General features: G+C 44.2%; 2 protein-coding genes across 2 annotated transcripts in view; both read right to left on the bottom strand.

Annotated features, from left to right (window-relative positions):
- Positions 1 to 5273: 5273 nt before the first annotated feature.
- uts2r4 (urotensin-2 receptor 4) lies at positions 5274 to 6689 on the bottom strand. The gene has a single exon (XM_063208001.1). The coding sequence runs from the start codon at positions 6687 to 6689 to the stop codon at positions 5547 to 5549; it is 1143 nt and encodes a 380-aa protein (XP_063064071.1). The 3' UTR covers positions 5274 to 5546.
- A 1301-nt stretch (positions 6690 to 7990) lies between these two features.
- Positions 7991 to 15612, bottom strand: part of zgc:92360 (uncharacterized protein LOC436988 homolog) — a 54363-nt gene continuing 46741 nt past the window's right edge. Inside the window, exons 10-11 of the mRNA XM_063198900.1 lie at positions 11255 to 11486; positions 7991 to 9938 (exon numbers count right to left, since the gene is read on the bottom strand). Of these exons, the coding sequence (XP_063054970.1) occupies positions 9910 to 9938; positions 11255 to 11486 (261 nt within the window). The 3' untranslated portion in view covers positions 7991 to 9909. The remainder of the gene's footprint in view (positions 9939 to 11254; positions 11487 to 15612) is intronic.

Below are 15612 nucleotides of genomic sequence, written 5' to 3'. Positions count from 1 at the left end.
CCAACAGGGGCCTATACTACAAAGCTGGTTCAGGATAAGTTAAGGTTAAGTTAAGAGGTAAATCGTCTAATACAAGAGCTTTTCTTAAGAAAATGAGGACTCCAGGCTCTTCTATTAGATGATTTAACTCTTAACTTATCCTGAACCAGCTTTGTACTATTAGGCCCCAGGTGTATGAAGCAAAATCGAAAAAAAAAAAAAAAAGCACACACAACACAGGTGTCTGGTTAGTCCAATTGTTTTCAACAGAAAATGACAATCATCTCATTGACACTGCCATACTGATCTGGTATCTATTCTGCAATTACTCTGAAAACAAACAAACACAAAAATCAGGAAGCAATTGCTGCCATTTGAGTGGCTTGTTTACACTGCCGTAAATGATTTCAAATTGAATCATCCCGGCGACTAATTTGCCGAGCCATTGTTTGAAGTTGTCCGCTGTGTAGCTGGCCTCCCAATGCTATCGCTACGCTCCAGTGGCGCTGTCGAGGCCCATCTCGTCGCCTGCATGTGTATTTTCTGTGTGTGTGTGTGTGTGTGTGTGTTAGGGCTGTAACAATATTGTATCGAAATCGTGATACACGCGGTCACGATACTGTATCGCGATACAAGAAGGCAGTATCGTGATACACCCTTTCAAAGTTCTGTTACCTTTCAATTCAGAAAACAACCACATGACATGAGGTGATGGTGCGTCCAAGCTTCAAATCAGTATCATTATTATTTGTAAACTTTTTTTTCCATTCTTAGTAACCACTTGTAACCTATTTTACCTAGAAACGATCCTCAAAAAGATACATTTTAAAAATGTTTCGAACCGTGGGTCAAAAATCGTGATACGAATCGAAACGTGAGTTGAGTGTATCGTTACAGCCCTAGCGTGTGTGATGGTGAATAGCGGCCCAGCCAGCTTTGACAAAATGAGCAACTGTTAGCATAGCCTTTGCCCCTCTCCTGACTACTCTGCCCTACAAAGCAAAAAGGCAGCAACTGCGCAGAGCTCAAAACTGAGTCAGTTGACTTTAAAATTATACTGCAATCTAGTATGTGTTTTTTGAGAGATTATTGACATGTGACATGTTTTGTTACTTTAAATTACCACCTTTTTTGCAAATCAATAATTTTATTCCACTTTAGACTTTAATTTAATATAGATGGCATTAAAGTCATTGAACTAATTTTAAACAGCAATGCAGTGACTGCCTTTTTTCTTTGTAGGGCAGCACTAGCTGACCAGTGATCCAGGAGTAGGTCTATGGTTTACAGCGCAGCTGGATGGATAGACCACATCGAACGGACATCAGTCAGGAATCACAGTCTTGCCAAGCCTAACCACGGGGGTATACTAAAAAGCTGGTTTAGTATTCAGTTAATCTTTTGGTAGAGGTAAATCATCTAATAGAAGAGCATGGAGTCCTAATTTTCTTAACTAAATGATGCTTCCAGGTACATCTATTAGCAGGTTTATCACTTCCTGTAGGTTAACTAAGTGTGTTTTACTGCTGAACCAGCTTCTTAGTATTAGGCCACAGCTTAACCACCCTAACCCTGACCACTGATACACGAGCGGATTGTAGTGCAGCTCGATGGGTAGCCAATATTGACAGGACAATGGGGAGGAATCACAATTCTGTGAACCCTAATCACCCCCCCTAATCACCCCCACCTAAGCCCCGCCCATAACTCTCACCCTAACCAGTGTTGCCAGATTGGGCAGTTTGCCGCTCAATTGGGCTGCTTAGGATGGCCGTATGCAGATAAAAATGGCAAGTAACAGAAAAAGAACGCCCAATTGTTGGCCATAGAAATCAATAGCATTGGGTGGGATTTAGTGCTTCCAGGTGGGTTTTGAGCATTTTTTGGGCTGGAAATCTTCAGCCTCATCTGGCAACCCTGATCCGGCAGCAGTGTGTAGCAGAGCTAAAAGGCTATTTCGACAGCACAGTACACCATCCCTGAGCCTAGTATTGTCTTTGTGTTTGGAGAAAGAGAGCGGCACGCAGCCTTGGGCTGTGAGCTGATGACTGCTCAACTCTGCTAACACAGACAGACAGACAGACAGACAGACAGACAGACAGACACACATACACACACTTGGTAGACCATATTGACAGGTAGGCCACATCGACAGGGCAGGACGCCGGGAAGGAGTCACATATTTGTGAACAATTTGTGGAGCGGCGTGAAAAGGCCCGTGCCTGGTGACTGTGGAATGTGACGGACAGGGGGTACATTCCACATGGCTCCCGGGAGCTTGGCGACACAGACACGTAGCTCGTGTTGCCAGATTGGCTGGGTTCTTACCCAAATGGGCTGTTTAGGATGACAGTTTGCGAATAAAAAAAGGTATTAGGCAGGGATTTCTGTAGATTCATCTCCATTGAAATGAATGGAATTTGATTGAAATTGGGCGGAACAGTGCCTCCAGACAGCATTTGGCTGGAAATCATCAGTGACATCTGGCAACCCTGCTTGTGGTAGGCCTTACCCACACAGGAAATGAAAGCAGTGCAATGCATCCCCTCAGCGCGAGGGACCTCCCAATACACCCAAAATGCATGCAGACACACATGCACATGCGCATGCACACACAGGGCCGCAGACAGCTTTGGTGGAGAGGGCCCCCCCTTGAATATATGACATCACTTTGTTTTCTTTTGTACTTTGTCTATACTGCTGTACTCTGTAGCCCCCTACCTTCACTATGTTAAGTACAGTATTTTCCGTTTGTGCTTCCTCTTGGATAAAAGTGCCTACTAATTAAGTCTGTAACGATACACACTCTACTCATGATTCAGTTTGTAACACCATTTTGGACCTAAGGTCCATGATTTTTAATCTATCTTTATTTATTAAATTAATTTAAAATGAATTTGCTTATCTTCACATTTGAAGCTTTGATGAAGGGCAACAGTAGCTTACTTTGAAAGCGTGTATCACGATAATGCCTTCAGTGCACCGCGATCAGTTTGATACAATATCGTTACAGCCCTACTTACTACTAATAATAATGCAATGTAATGGATCATCTGTGTGCTGGAGACTAAAGCAGACACTCTTTGATCAGAGCATTACATCCTCTCGACACACAGGACCCCACTAGAGCCGCTTCATAAGAGAGTTGTGTCAACCGGGCACCAGGAAGTGGGTTGGTGATGTGATTCACGCAGATTAAAATATTTCTTAACAGCAATTTTCTGTTCGCTGGAGACTAACACAGAACATACCAAACAAATATTAAGTACAAACGAATTACATTTACCTTTAACACATTTTCTGTGTTCTACGGCCACCTCCTGGAACTAAGTAACTACTTATATTGGAATTAAAGTCAATGGTGATTTACATGTAAAACGCTCAGTGGGGCTCCATGAGAGCCGCCATTGCTGTGGAAAGATTGGACCATTGAGGTCTATGGGAGTGACGTAACTCTCTTATTAGACGGCTCTGGACCCCACAACCAAAACATACCCTCACTTCAAGTAGCCTGGTGGTTTGTGGATCATCTATGTTCTGGAAATTGAGACAGACACACTTTGATTTTGTTGTACATATGTTTACTATGAAGAAACTAAATACAGTATTCAATAAGAGCCATACATATATACCGACATGGACAAAAAGGTTGCCAAGCAGTGTATTTATCTACATGTATCGATCTACATCTACCATACACTGTCCAATAATGTAAACAAAAACATTAAAAAGTGAAATCCCTCCCCCTCTCGCTGCAGTGAAACACTTGTTTATAAATGACACTATCTACCAAACCCATCTCAATTTGGTGACAACATTACGTTTGAATTCGTCTCGTGTGCTCCTCCAACATTCCTATGTCATCATTGGACATTTCCTCTGTGTGTAGCAACAACGCTTCTTCCAGGCCATCAAAACACCCCACTAATAATAATAGCCCGAGAAGCCTTCTCTAAACAAGAAAAAAATTACTCAGGTTAATAATAAAAAAATGAAAATCCAAAACATCCTTATAGCCTAACAAATTCGGAGCGGTTACAGCAGTCATTCATACTCATCTCCTCTCTTGTCTCGTCCATCATTAAGCACTCCAGCCATTTATGTATGTATTGGGGACCCTCCTTGGCGGAGGTCATAAGGATCCTTAACAATCTTGCAAAAAACGTCCTTAGAAACCAACTGTGAGCAGCAGAATCCACCTGGATATCCATTAGGGTGCCATCAAATATCCATCAAACGCCCCTCAAAATGGAAAACTTTGCAATATCCCAGTTTGCTCTTGCAGTATTGTTCTGTTGCACTATCATAACTCCCTTGTACATTTCTAGCAAATTTGATTGATGTTAAAGGGTGGCATAATAGGCTTGAAATTTTGAATGATTGTGAATGGGCATTTTTTAGCCAAATCTGTGCAAAGTGTATTTTGAGACTGTTTTGATCAGAAACAGTAAGGACAGTCGTTTGGAAGAATGCTCCAGTTGCCTTTCCACTTTCCCAGGACATCAAAAACTCAACAAATACCAAATAATGGATATACATGGGTGTTCAAACATGGCTAAAAGATTAGCAAATGAGGCCTAAAGCCTTGCTGAAGGAAGGCTCTAAAAAACAAATCTAGGAAAGTGGAAAGGGAACTAGAGCATTCTTCCAAATGAATGAATAGTGTAAAATACACTCTTGAAGGATTTTGCTAAAATAGCCCATCCACTGCCATTCAAAGTGTCAAGCATATTGTGCCACCCTTCAACATTAACCAAAATCGCTAAGATTTTACATGGGTGTTATGTTAATACAAAGGAACAATTTTGCAAAAGCAGAGCAGGATTTTCAGACGTTGGGGCGTTTGATGCACCCTAATATCCATTGTATCCATCCTTGGAGCGACTTGGGGCCGCAGACTGGCTGTAATGCAGGTAATGTAGGTAATGATTAATATTATATTTCATAAAAATCCCAGACGTCTTTATAAACCACATTTGAGCTGCAGAATCCACCTTATGAATCTTGGCTGTCCACACACAGCTGGGGTCGCGGCTGAGGGGACCTCTGTGCGACTTTGATGCCCTCGACTGGCTGCGTTGTGCCAAACAGTCCTTGTAGGTAACAAAGAATTTGACGTAAGAAACAAATGATTAATATTATATTTCGTAAAACTCCCAAGCGTCCATATAAATCAAATTTGAGCCGCAGAGTCCACATTAGGAATCCTGGAGTTCCACAGCAGCAACAGGGCCAGCAGCAGCCTTTGTTCGATTGGAGGCCTCCAACCTTGTAGGTAATGAAGAATTTGATGTAAGAAATAAATGATTAATATTATAGGTCAGAAAAATCCCAAACGTCCTTATAAGCCACATTTGAGCAGCAGAATCCACCTTATGAATCTTGGATGTCCACACAGCTGGCGTCGCGGCTGAGAAGTCCTCTGCGCGACTTGATGCCCTCGACTGGCTGCGTCGCGCCAAACAGTCCTTGTAGGTAACGAAGAAGTTGATGTAAGAAACAAACAAACGATTAATATTATAATTCATAAAAGTTCCAAATGTCCTTACAAATCAAATTTGAGCCGCTTATGAATCCTGGAGTTCCACAGCGGCAGTGGCGGCAGGGGCCGCGGCTGAGGGCGCCTCGGTGCGACTGGACGCCCCCGACTGGCTGCGCTGCGCCAGGTAGTCCTTGTAGTTGCGCGTGAGCAGCGTGTAGAGCAGCGGGTTGACGCAGCTGTTGCCGTACGTCAGGCAGGTGACGAAGAAGTTGACGTAGGTGTGCGCGGCCGGCGAGAGGGCGCGCAGCGACTCGGGCGAGAAGAGCTTGGCCAGCTGCCAGCCCCAGAAGGGCAGGAAGCAGGCCCAGTACGCCACCACGATGCTGAAGATCATGGCCACCACCTTGTGCTTGAGGCTCCGCCGCCGCCTCCGGGAGGACGAGGACGAGACGGGACGCGGCTGACCGGACCCGCCGCCCCCCCGGCGGGCTAGGTTGGCCTGGGCGGCCCAGTAGCGCCGGGCCAGCCCCGCGTACAGCCCCACCATCACCAGCCCCGGCACCAGCATGCTGGTGAAGAACAGCACGGTCAGGTAGGCGCGGAAGGCCTCGGGGGTCCACGTGGGGAAGCAGATCCTCTTGACCAGGCCGGCCGAGCTGACGCGCCCCTCGCGCAGCCGGATCATCACCATCATGGGCAGCGTGAGCGTGAAGGCCGTCAGCCAGATGCCCAGCGCCATGACCCAGTGGGCGCGGGCGCTGGAGGACCGGCGGGCCCGGAACGGCGTGGCCACGGCCCGGTAGCGCTCCAGGCTCATGGCCACCAGCACGAAGACGCTGGCGTGCATGGTCAGCAGGTCCAGGCTGAGGAGCACGCGGCAGCCCGTCTCGCCGAAGAACCAGTTGTGGGCGAAGTAGGTGCAGACCACGAAGGGGATGGTGCCCAGGTACAGCAGGTCGGCCATGGCCAGGTTGAGGATGAAGACGTACATGGAGCCGGCGCGGCGCAGCACGGCCGAGCGCATCACCAGCAGCGTGTAGATGTTGCCCGCCATGCCCAGCACGCACATGCTGAGCAGGGTGGCGCCCAGCAGAGGGGTCACCCACATGACGCTACCACCACCGCTACCACCGCCAGCACCACCTCCGCCACCGCCACCACTGCTGGCACTACTGGCACCTCCTGCTCCACCTGACGATGGGGCGGTGATGTTGGGGGTCTGACTCATTGCTGCCTATAGGCCGATGATCCGATGAAGTGGTGGGAACAAAGGAGAAAAACAAAAAAAGGAGGAATGCAAAATCCTGTACAGCAGAGCCTTGATGGTAACCAAGTAATCGCAATTCCAAAAGGTGACTTGCTGTAGATTTGTGTTCCTGGTTTCTTTTGTTTGAGATTTTTAACCCTTTGAGAAGTAAGGTTTTTTTCTCCTAGGCTTTCCAGAATTTCACTCAAACTTTCTACAGCTCCCATAAAACATAGTGTTAAAAATCCTGCCGAGTATTTATGACATAGTGAGAAGCACACTCAAATGTGCTTATTTCTAACGCGCAAAAGTAAACTCTACATAAACAATATAGCAGGAACACTTCAGCAAATCCTTTAAGCCACACAGGTCAGGTTGGATATTAGTGGACATAACTTTGAAGTTCTTGGTTCGGTCCACACACACAAATACCACCACTCGGCCATGGTCATTCCAAAAAAGTTATTCCTCACACGGCGCAGTCGCATCCGAGTAACCGACGAGATTGAAGGCCATGCACCTGGGAGGTAGTCCTCCGACCGCCACAAATCCTGGCACTACTTATTCCCACTAAGGAAGACCGCAGCCGGGTGTTCATACCACTCCTGCCTCCCACGCAGGTTTCTGTCCACTGGATATCGATCTTGGTGGTGACTGTGCCTTGGTTCCTCTTCCATTCAGGCAGGGTCAGGAAGGTGAGGTGGTAGTTTGGAGTTGTGCTGAGATGGTTAGGATCTGCGGCTTACCCCTTCTGGTCTGGTAGTACTGGGCTCTGAGTGTATCTGTGTGACAGGAGACCAGAGATTCTCCTCTTCTGTTCCTCTTTCTCCATCTACTCTACTCTTTCTCTCTGTCTCTCTCTCTGTCTCTCTCTCCCTCCCTTTCTCTCTCTCTCTCTCTCTCTCTCTCTCTCTCTCTCTCTCTCTCTCTCTCACACTCATCTCAGGTCTCAAGTAGGTGACACCATGGTGTGGCTTGCGCTGGATTTACGAGATTCCCCTCGGCTGCTCCTGGCTGGTCGTTTGCACACCAGGGTGCAGTTTTGCACACCAAGGCTCTTCGGCAGCCATACGTCACATCACATCTCACCTACCCCCATATACCACATACGCACTTTACCGTACCCAGCCATCCCATCCAGACCCCATCCATCTACACATGGCAAGCAGAGTTGGCAGGTCTGTCTGTCTCTGTGTCTAGGAGAACAATAATAACTTCCCAGATTAGTTATTCAAATTATATTCAATAGAAAAGGTTGCCAAAACCCTCAAAATAATTAAAGAGCTCTGGGTGAAGCCTGCTACAGGTATCTGCCATAATTATTCAAAACAGTTGAAATGCTCTATAAATTTTTGATACTGACAAACGACCTGATGGTCTGATAGTCTAACTGTATACTTTCAGCTGTTGCTTCAGCTTGATTTGCAGTAAAAGCACTTATTCAACAGACGTGACATTAAATGGTCTGGTAACACACAGCAGGGTATGAAATCATGCCTTTTATTTTGAATTTGGTCTGAATGGGGTGTACCTCTGACTTGTGGACAGCTTAACACTACTCATTTGTCTGGCACTTTATGACTTTTACAATATTACAACACATTAAACCAATACAGTAGTTACTGTTCGTTAACATGCATCATAATTTGGCTGCAACTCACTCTTGTCTCTCCCATCCTTTCCTGTAGCATCTGACCTCTTGCACTGTAAAGCATTGAAAGCCAGTTACAGTAAACGTAAAAAGGTAAGTTGCCCTGCTGCCTGAAGTTTGTAAGTTAACTCAACTCAAGGCTTAACTCAAGTTGAGGCTTTGTCACATTGAGTTAACTTGCAAAGTTATGGCAGCGGGTAAACTTACTTTTTGACGTTCACATTTTGGGTTGGTAGTAATGTTTTACAGTGTGCCTTGGTGGTGTCATCCCTCCTCCGTGCAGAGAGGAGGAGTTTTCCCACTATCAAGCAGCAGGGAAGCCAACAAGGAGGGACAAAGGGGTCAGTTGCCCCGGGACAAGGAGTGACTTTGTCACGGGCCCTGCACTGTCAAACAACACAAAGCAGCTGCTGCTGTTTTTTTATTCCCCAATTCACCATCCCAGTTGCAATAAGAATAATGAGATCTTAATTACGGTTGTTGCAAGATATGGAATAAAGGCTTTGATCATTGATTACTTTGAGCCCCACTTAACAAGGGCAGAGGAAAGTATAGGAGGAACTACAATGACTTGCGGAAGCCTTTACATTTCAACTGACTAGAGCACGTCAGATAAGTCAACACGGAGTAGTTGAGGACATGTACCTCAATCTACCACTAGGTGGAGACAAAAGACAATGTTTCATAAGGGGAGTCTAATAATGTATCCATGAGTAGATCCCCCTAACTGACTATACAGAGAACTTCCATGTAATATGCTTTGTATAGAAATGAGTAAACAACCCTCAATAATTTGTTTCTTGTAACACACTATATCCTATTCAAATGACAAAACAAAGCTCACTACTGTAAATGACAACGGTTCAATAGAGTACTCTCAAAATACTTTAGTGTAGTAGGCGTATAACACAAGCTAGAAACAGAGGAGCATAGTACCGGTAATAGTAATAGCTACTACAGTGATGGGCAACCTGGACTAAGAAGCCAGAGTCCAGTGCCACGTATCCCAAAAGACACAATTTTACCTGTCCAAATACCGTAATTGGACAGATAAAACCAGGTAGTTTGGAATACGTGGCATTGAATCATTAGCCAGTCCGAGCCCTCGTAGTGACACAACACCTTCAGCGTCGCTTCTAATCAGGCCAGGAGCAAGACAAAACAGCGTTTCTGAGCTCCAGAAAAATCGGGAACTCCTCCCACTTTGTCAGGAAGCAAACAACCAGTAGCAAACCAAGGGAGGTGGGTCAACCATGCTGTTTGGGAAATGATAATTGTTATGCTCTTGTTCAGACCAAGTCTTGAAGAGATTTGAAAGTCGATGATAACCAGGCTACCGAATCATAGCTTCCGAATTCAGGTTGTCCATCACTGAGCTATGTGTTTTTTTTATGCAACATAGCTTTTTTTGAGTAGTGTTATCTCTTTGGCTCATTGCACGGTTCCACTTTTTCCCCTTGAACTCTAAGGGGTTAAAGGTCAGGAAAAATAAACTAGAGGTCAGGAAATGGACGACATCGCTCATGTGAGGGTCACAGACAGGTCCCTCCATCAGTGTTTGTACTTGTAAAGGGCTTCCACTGTGGAGAAAACACACATAAAAAGAATCCTTATTACATCAATATTTAAGAATTACGTGACACATACACAGTGTATAGTTTCAACTTAAGGATGTTACAGAACTGTCAAACCAGTGTTTGGGAATGTTCGGGGAGTGGAAGCAATATAAAATGTTGTGAATTGGATTGGAATTAAAAGTGTGTATGTGTGAGTGTGCATGTGCGTGCGTGCATACGTGTGTGTGTGCGCGCGAGTGTGTTTTTTTTGTAGGACTGTGCATCCATGGGGGACAAAAAAAACCCCTCCACTATCCTTAAAACTAGTTTGGTATTATTATGTGTGTATTATTGATAGGCCAATTAAGTAAGGCAGTGGTGCGCACATCCAAGATGGAGGTGCAGGTGTATTATTGATATACATTATATTCTTCTTCTTCTTCTTGTTACGTATGATATATTACTTATAGCAAGCCAATAGTAGTAATAGTGAACAGGGGAGTATGCATAAAGCAGGGTGCATAGAGGAGTGATTGGGTGGCTACTAGGGTTGGGCGATATGGAAAAAAACACTATCACGATATGGATTACTTTATATCACGATAACGATATATATCACGATATAGCACAATTACATACGTTTTTCAGTTATTCTCTTTATTTGCCCTTTATTTTTTTCTTGTCACAAAACAATCTTTCTTTAAAATGGATCTTTTTATTCTTATTTTTACAGTTACATGAACCTATAGTGTGTATTGTGACAACATGAAATGTAATTAAATGATAGTAATTTTATCAGTTGTATAAAATTGAATATCACGATATAAACGATATAGGAGAAAGGTCACGATATACACTTTTATATCACGATAACGATATATATCGTCATATTCGACAGCCCTAGTGTCTACAGCAGCTACAGCAGTAACGTGGAGCTGGGCCATTACGACTTCATACAAGTTTGAATGACTTCAGCTCGTTATATGTATGTACAGTACGTATATGACTGAGAACGTGCAAGGTCGCAGGATTGTTTCTCTCCTCATTGCACCAACCCCCTACTGCGGATCTGATTAACTTATTATGGTCCAGGGCTATGTTAATAATTGACTGCAAGCAACAAAGTAATGACATTCTAATTGAAAGAAAAAACTAACAAAACAAAACAAAAAGCAACTAGCTCCTAGTTACAGTACTAGACCAACATGGCAGTAGCTAAGCTCGAGTTAGAGGATGGGATTTGGGTCTGGCCTATTGAGTGAAAGTGTGACTTGTACACACTTTTATCCGTCCGTTTTATGTCCGTGCGTGCGTGTAAATATAGTGTTCAGTATACGCACTGCTGTACTCCTGTGGAGTCATTGGGGTGCTGATGACGTCGTTGAAGAGGCGGACCCATTCCTGTTGCTCCGCCTCCGTCTCGCAGGTAAACAGGAAGCTGCGCTCGGGTGTCACTATGGTAACACCGTAGTACCAGGCGCCATTGCAGTGGGTGCCCGCCGGCAGGCCTTCGCTGGCACTGTAGCCCTGGTCACTGTTGCCTAGGAACACCTCGCCCTTGGCAAAGGCATCCTGGGAAGGGGAGGCGGAAGAGGAGGAGAGAGAGAGAGAGAGACAGACAGACAGACAGACAGACAGACAGACAGACAGACAGACAGACAGATATTCAACATTCGTTTTCAAGTATTATAAAATGTTCAAATGTCTCTGTGACTGCTACCACCAACGCATCCAACAGTTGCAGTTACCTGCCCCAGGATGACACTATTTTTTTTACTGTAACATTTAACATGGCATCACAGATGCGTTAGCACACGTTCACAAGATAACAAATTTCAACCACCTGAAATAAAAAGTTAAGTATGAAGCAAGGAAAAGACAAATTCATGTCAACCCACCTCGTCATAACACCACATGAATCATTACAGGCGGGGACAGCCATGGGTCAATGGTTAGGGAGTTAGTCTGAGGTCTTTGTGTGACATATTCACATACTCTACACACAGACACACAGACACACAGACACACAGACACACACACACACACACACACACACACACACACACACACACACACACACACACACACACACACAGACACACAGACACACAGACACACACACACACACACACACACATAGTGATAAATGCCAGTGCCTTGGCTACCACTGCCACTCTGTAGCTCTGAGTCAGGATACATGGTAACACTTTACAATAACTACCCCTTAAAAAGTTAAGTTTATGGAGACTTAATAAAAAATGAACTTTTTATCAACAAGACGTTATTGGGGGGTGCGCGAGCTCTGGGCGGCGCATAACATTTTAGTGGGGGTGTTTTACCGATTTTGGGGAAAATGTATTTTTATAATGTGTAGGAGGGATTTTGTTTACTGGAGATTATTTGGGGTGTTTGTGTATTTTGTGCTTATTCTTTTCAGTTGTTTTTTTGTTATTTAGTTAATTGATTTATTTTTGCAACTGGGCTCATCTGTGGGGAGGGGCTACGGGTATAGAAACTCAGTAGAGGCTTTAGAGCTTCAGTTGTGGTTAGGACGTCTTGGTGAAAGGTATTGTGCTTTTGGCAGTATAGAAGTTCTGTTCAGGGTCATTTATTTTGATTTAGCCTGGCAAACTTGAAGCCTGTTTAATTTTGCATTTTGATATTTTGTTTTGATTAGTTTATGTTTTGCATTTTCAACTTTATTTTTTGGGACACTGTAAATAATTGCACATTTTGAATAAAAAGTTTTAGAAAAGAAGAAAAAATAAAGAGCTCTATTTTTGGAAATCAAGTTTCATCTCTCTGTCCACTCCACCGCCGACCAGTCCTGCAACGTCCACATTGGTCCTAGAAGTTTGTCCTCCAAAGACCAGAAGGCATGAAACCCATGGATAGAGAACTATTCAGCAGGCAAACACACGTAAAAGTCATCCAGTAGAAGTTGAGTCCCACTCCACTGTGCAGCCGTAGTTTGGTTCTTTCTCAATTACACACATTTGTAAATATATGTCACGTATGTAATTATATGTCTAACTATTTATTGTGTGTATTTGTTTGTACTGTATGTGTTTTTTATTGTAGGCCCATATGCTTTATGTCATTCTGCTGTGCTGTAAGACAAATTGCCTTTTTTTTTTAAAACTTTCAAGTCAAGTCAAGTCATATTTTGTTTTATTTATTTTTCATTAATAAATGTTGTTTAAGTGTTTGTAAAGCTTTTTAGGGGTAGTTATTCTAAAGTCTTTCCGTCTCTTTTTTGAAGATTTTTTTTTGGTCTTTTGAATTTATTGATGACAAGACAGCGAAGGAGTGACAGGAAGCTAGTTGGGAGAGAGAGATGGGGAAGGGCCGGCAAAGGACCTGGGCCAGGAATCGAACCCGGAGTGCCCTACTGTTAGCGCCACGGTAGTGCCTTCTGGGTACATCTCTGATGGCATCTCAAGTGAAAAGTCAGGAAGGGAGTCATAATTGAAAATGCACAACAATACCTCTTCTTAATACATGTTCTATGTATGTCTGCTGTTGCCGAGTCTGCAGTTTATATGTCTGTAAGGGTATTGTATAGGTACTCGAGGTGTAATGCATGTGTACTGTCTATGTCTAATTGTCTATGTCCACACCTAAAGTCTATGTCTATGTCTGCATGGGAAAGTAAGAAACGTAATTTCAATGCTTTGTATGACCGGTGCATGTAAAGGAATTGTCAATAATGGTCTATCCCAACTCACAGAATGTCTTATTAATTACACAGAATGTCACAGAACGTGTTATTTGTGTCTTGAAATGTCCATGTGGGCATTCGTTTATTTGTGTATTTATGTATTTATGTAAGCTACTGGATACCTGAATTTCCCCCTGGGGATTAATAAAGTTACTCTACTCTACTCTACTCTACTCTACTCTACTAATAAAACCGACTTGACTTGACTTGACAAACACTTCACCACCACCACCCTGATGTATACTTCCCCTGTGCTCCATGACTCATTCATACTCGTGCTCCTCTCTCTTGTTCTCGTTCTCTCTCTCTCTCTAGTCTTCTTTCTCAGTCTCTCTCTGCCCCTTCTCATTTCACTCCTTCCACTACTCTCACACTTACTTCTCATTCTCTCCTCCTCCTTTTCTTGTTCTTTTGTTCTCTTACCCTCCCTTGTTCCCTTTCTCTCATTCATTCTCTTACTACCTCTTTGTCTTTCTCTGTCCATCTGTTTTTCTGTCTGTCTATCTCACTCTGCTTTCTCAATCCATCTCCATCTCTCTCTCTCTCTCTCTCTCTCTCTCTCTCTCTCTCTCTCTCTCTCTCTCTCTCTCTCTCTCCTTCTCTCTCTCTCGTGCGCACTGTGTGACATTGTCATCCACAGGCAAGACAAAGAGGCCGACCCATCCCGTCAACCTTGAGGAGGGAGCAACAATGGCGTCAGAGCCATGTCAGCAGATGCCAGAGAAGACGTACGGTATAAGGCCATCGCCACCAAGCGTGGAGCTGGAGAAGCCATGGCAGTGGCAGGGGCACTTACCAATGACTGATCTCTCCCTCCAGCCTGCGTTACATTACCATGGGTGAGAGAGAGAGAGAGAGAGAGAGAGAGAGAGAGAGAGAGAGAGAGGGAGAGCAAACAAATGATTGAATGAAGGAAGAGAAGGAGTATCACGCTACAGTAATGCCCAATGATAAATCACAATTTTGTCACACTGGAAGTTGAGAGAGAGAGAGAGAGGACTCCACTTCAGCGATGACAAATGCTAACTCAGCGCTATTAGCGCTCTCAGGGCCTCTCCATGCATACAGAGTAACTCAAGGTATCTAGCTAGTTCCAAGGGCCGGGCAGGAGGCCTGCCGAGCTTGAGGTAAATAATGACAATAAAGCTGTAGGCAAGGGAGCCGTTGAAGTGTATCATTTTTAAGTGGATACAGAGCTAATCGTGGTGATGAGTTAAATATCAGCAAGTGGCAGACTTGATGGCTTTCCCTGAAAGCTCTTCTAGAACGTTCCATTGCTTTAATATAGAGTATAAGAATCAGTAAGTGGATAGCTATCACATTTAAGGATGAGCGGGCTACATGTGTGAGCGATTGCTGGGTGTTAGTCTCTCTAATGGATGCAATAAATGGTGCTTTATTGGTTTGTTATTGTTGTGCACACACCCGATACCCAATGGTCATGAAATATTCATCACTGATCCAAACACTACACATGACTAATGAGCCATATTTTTGTTTCATTTTTTTAATTGGTGGTGCTGTTTGTTTTTGTGAGTAAATTTATGGGATGTGTATGTCTGGAAAGTGAAAATGGAGACAAGAATCAAGTGGGAGAGAGATAATGTAAGCCTATAGGATAGGTTTGGGATGATGACCCAGGGTGGACTCGAACTTGAGTCCTGAAGGCCAATTGCCCATGTGTTGTGAAGTGACACAGCACTCCACAGCACACAAGTGTTCACTGCACACAACGAAATTCCATTTATGCCTCACCTGTGCAAGGGGGCAAGCTCCCAATGGCGCCCCAAGGGAGCAGTGCGGAGGGCCATGCTCAGGGTACCAAAGTCACGGAGGAGGATGGGGCAGAGGCAGAGCACTGGTTAATTACTCCCCCCACCAACCTATTACTCAATGCTAGTGCAGTACAATTGAAGAGTTCAGATGCAAACTCCCCTAAGTGCCTTTTCAGAAAATAATCTTAATTAATTTTTATTT

The sequence above is a fragment of the Engraulis encrasicolus genome, chromosome 1 (genome assembly GCF_034702125.1).
Source record: "Engraulis encrasicolus isolate BLACKSEA-1 chromosome 1, IST_EnEncr_1.0, whole genome shotgun sequence".
Classification (NCBI taxonomy): Eukaryota; Metazoa; Chordata; class Actinopteri; order Clupeiformes; family Engraulidae; genus Engraulis; species Engraulis encrasicolus.
Note: the sequence above shows the minus strand (reverse complement) of the source record. Positions and strands in the feature narration are given on the sequence as shown.

What these genes read in the sequence shown, in the direction of transcription:
- uts2r4 (XM_063208001.1), bottom strand. Translation starts at nt 6,689, where the DNA reads ATGAGTCAGACCCCCAACATCACCGCCCCATCGTCAGGTGGAGCAGGA.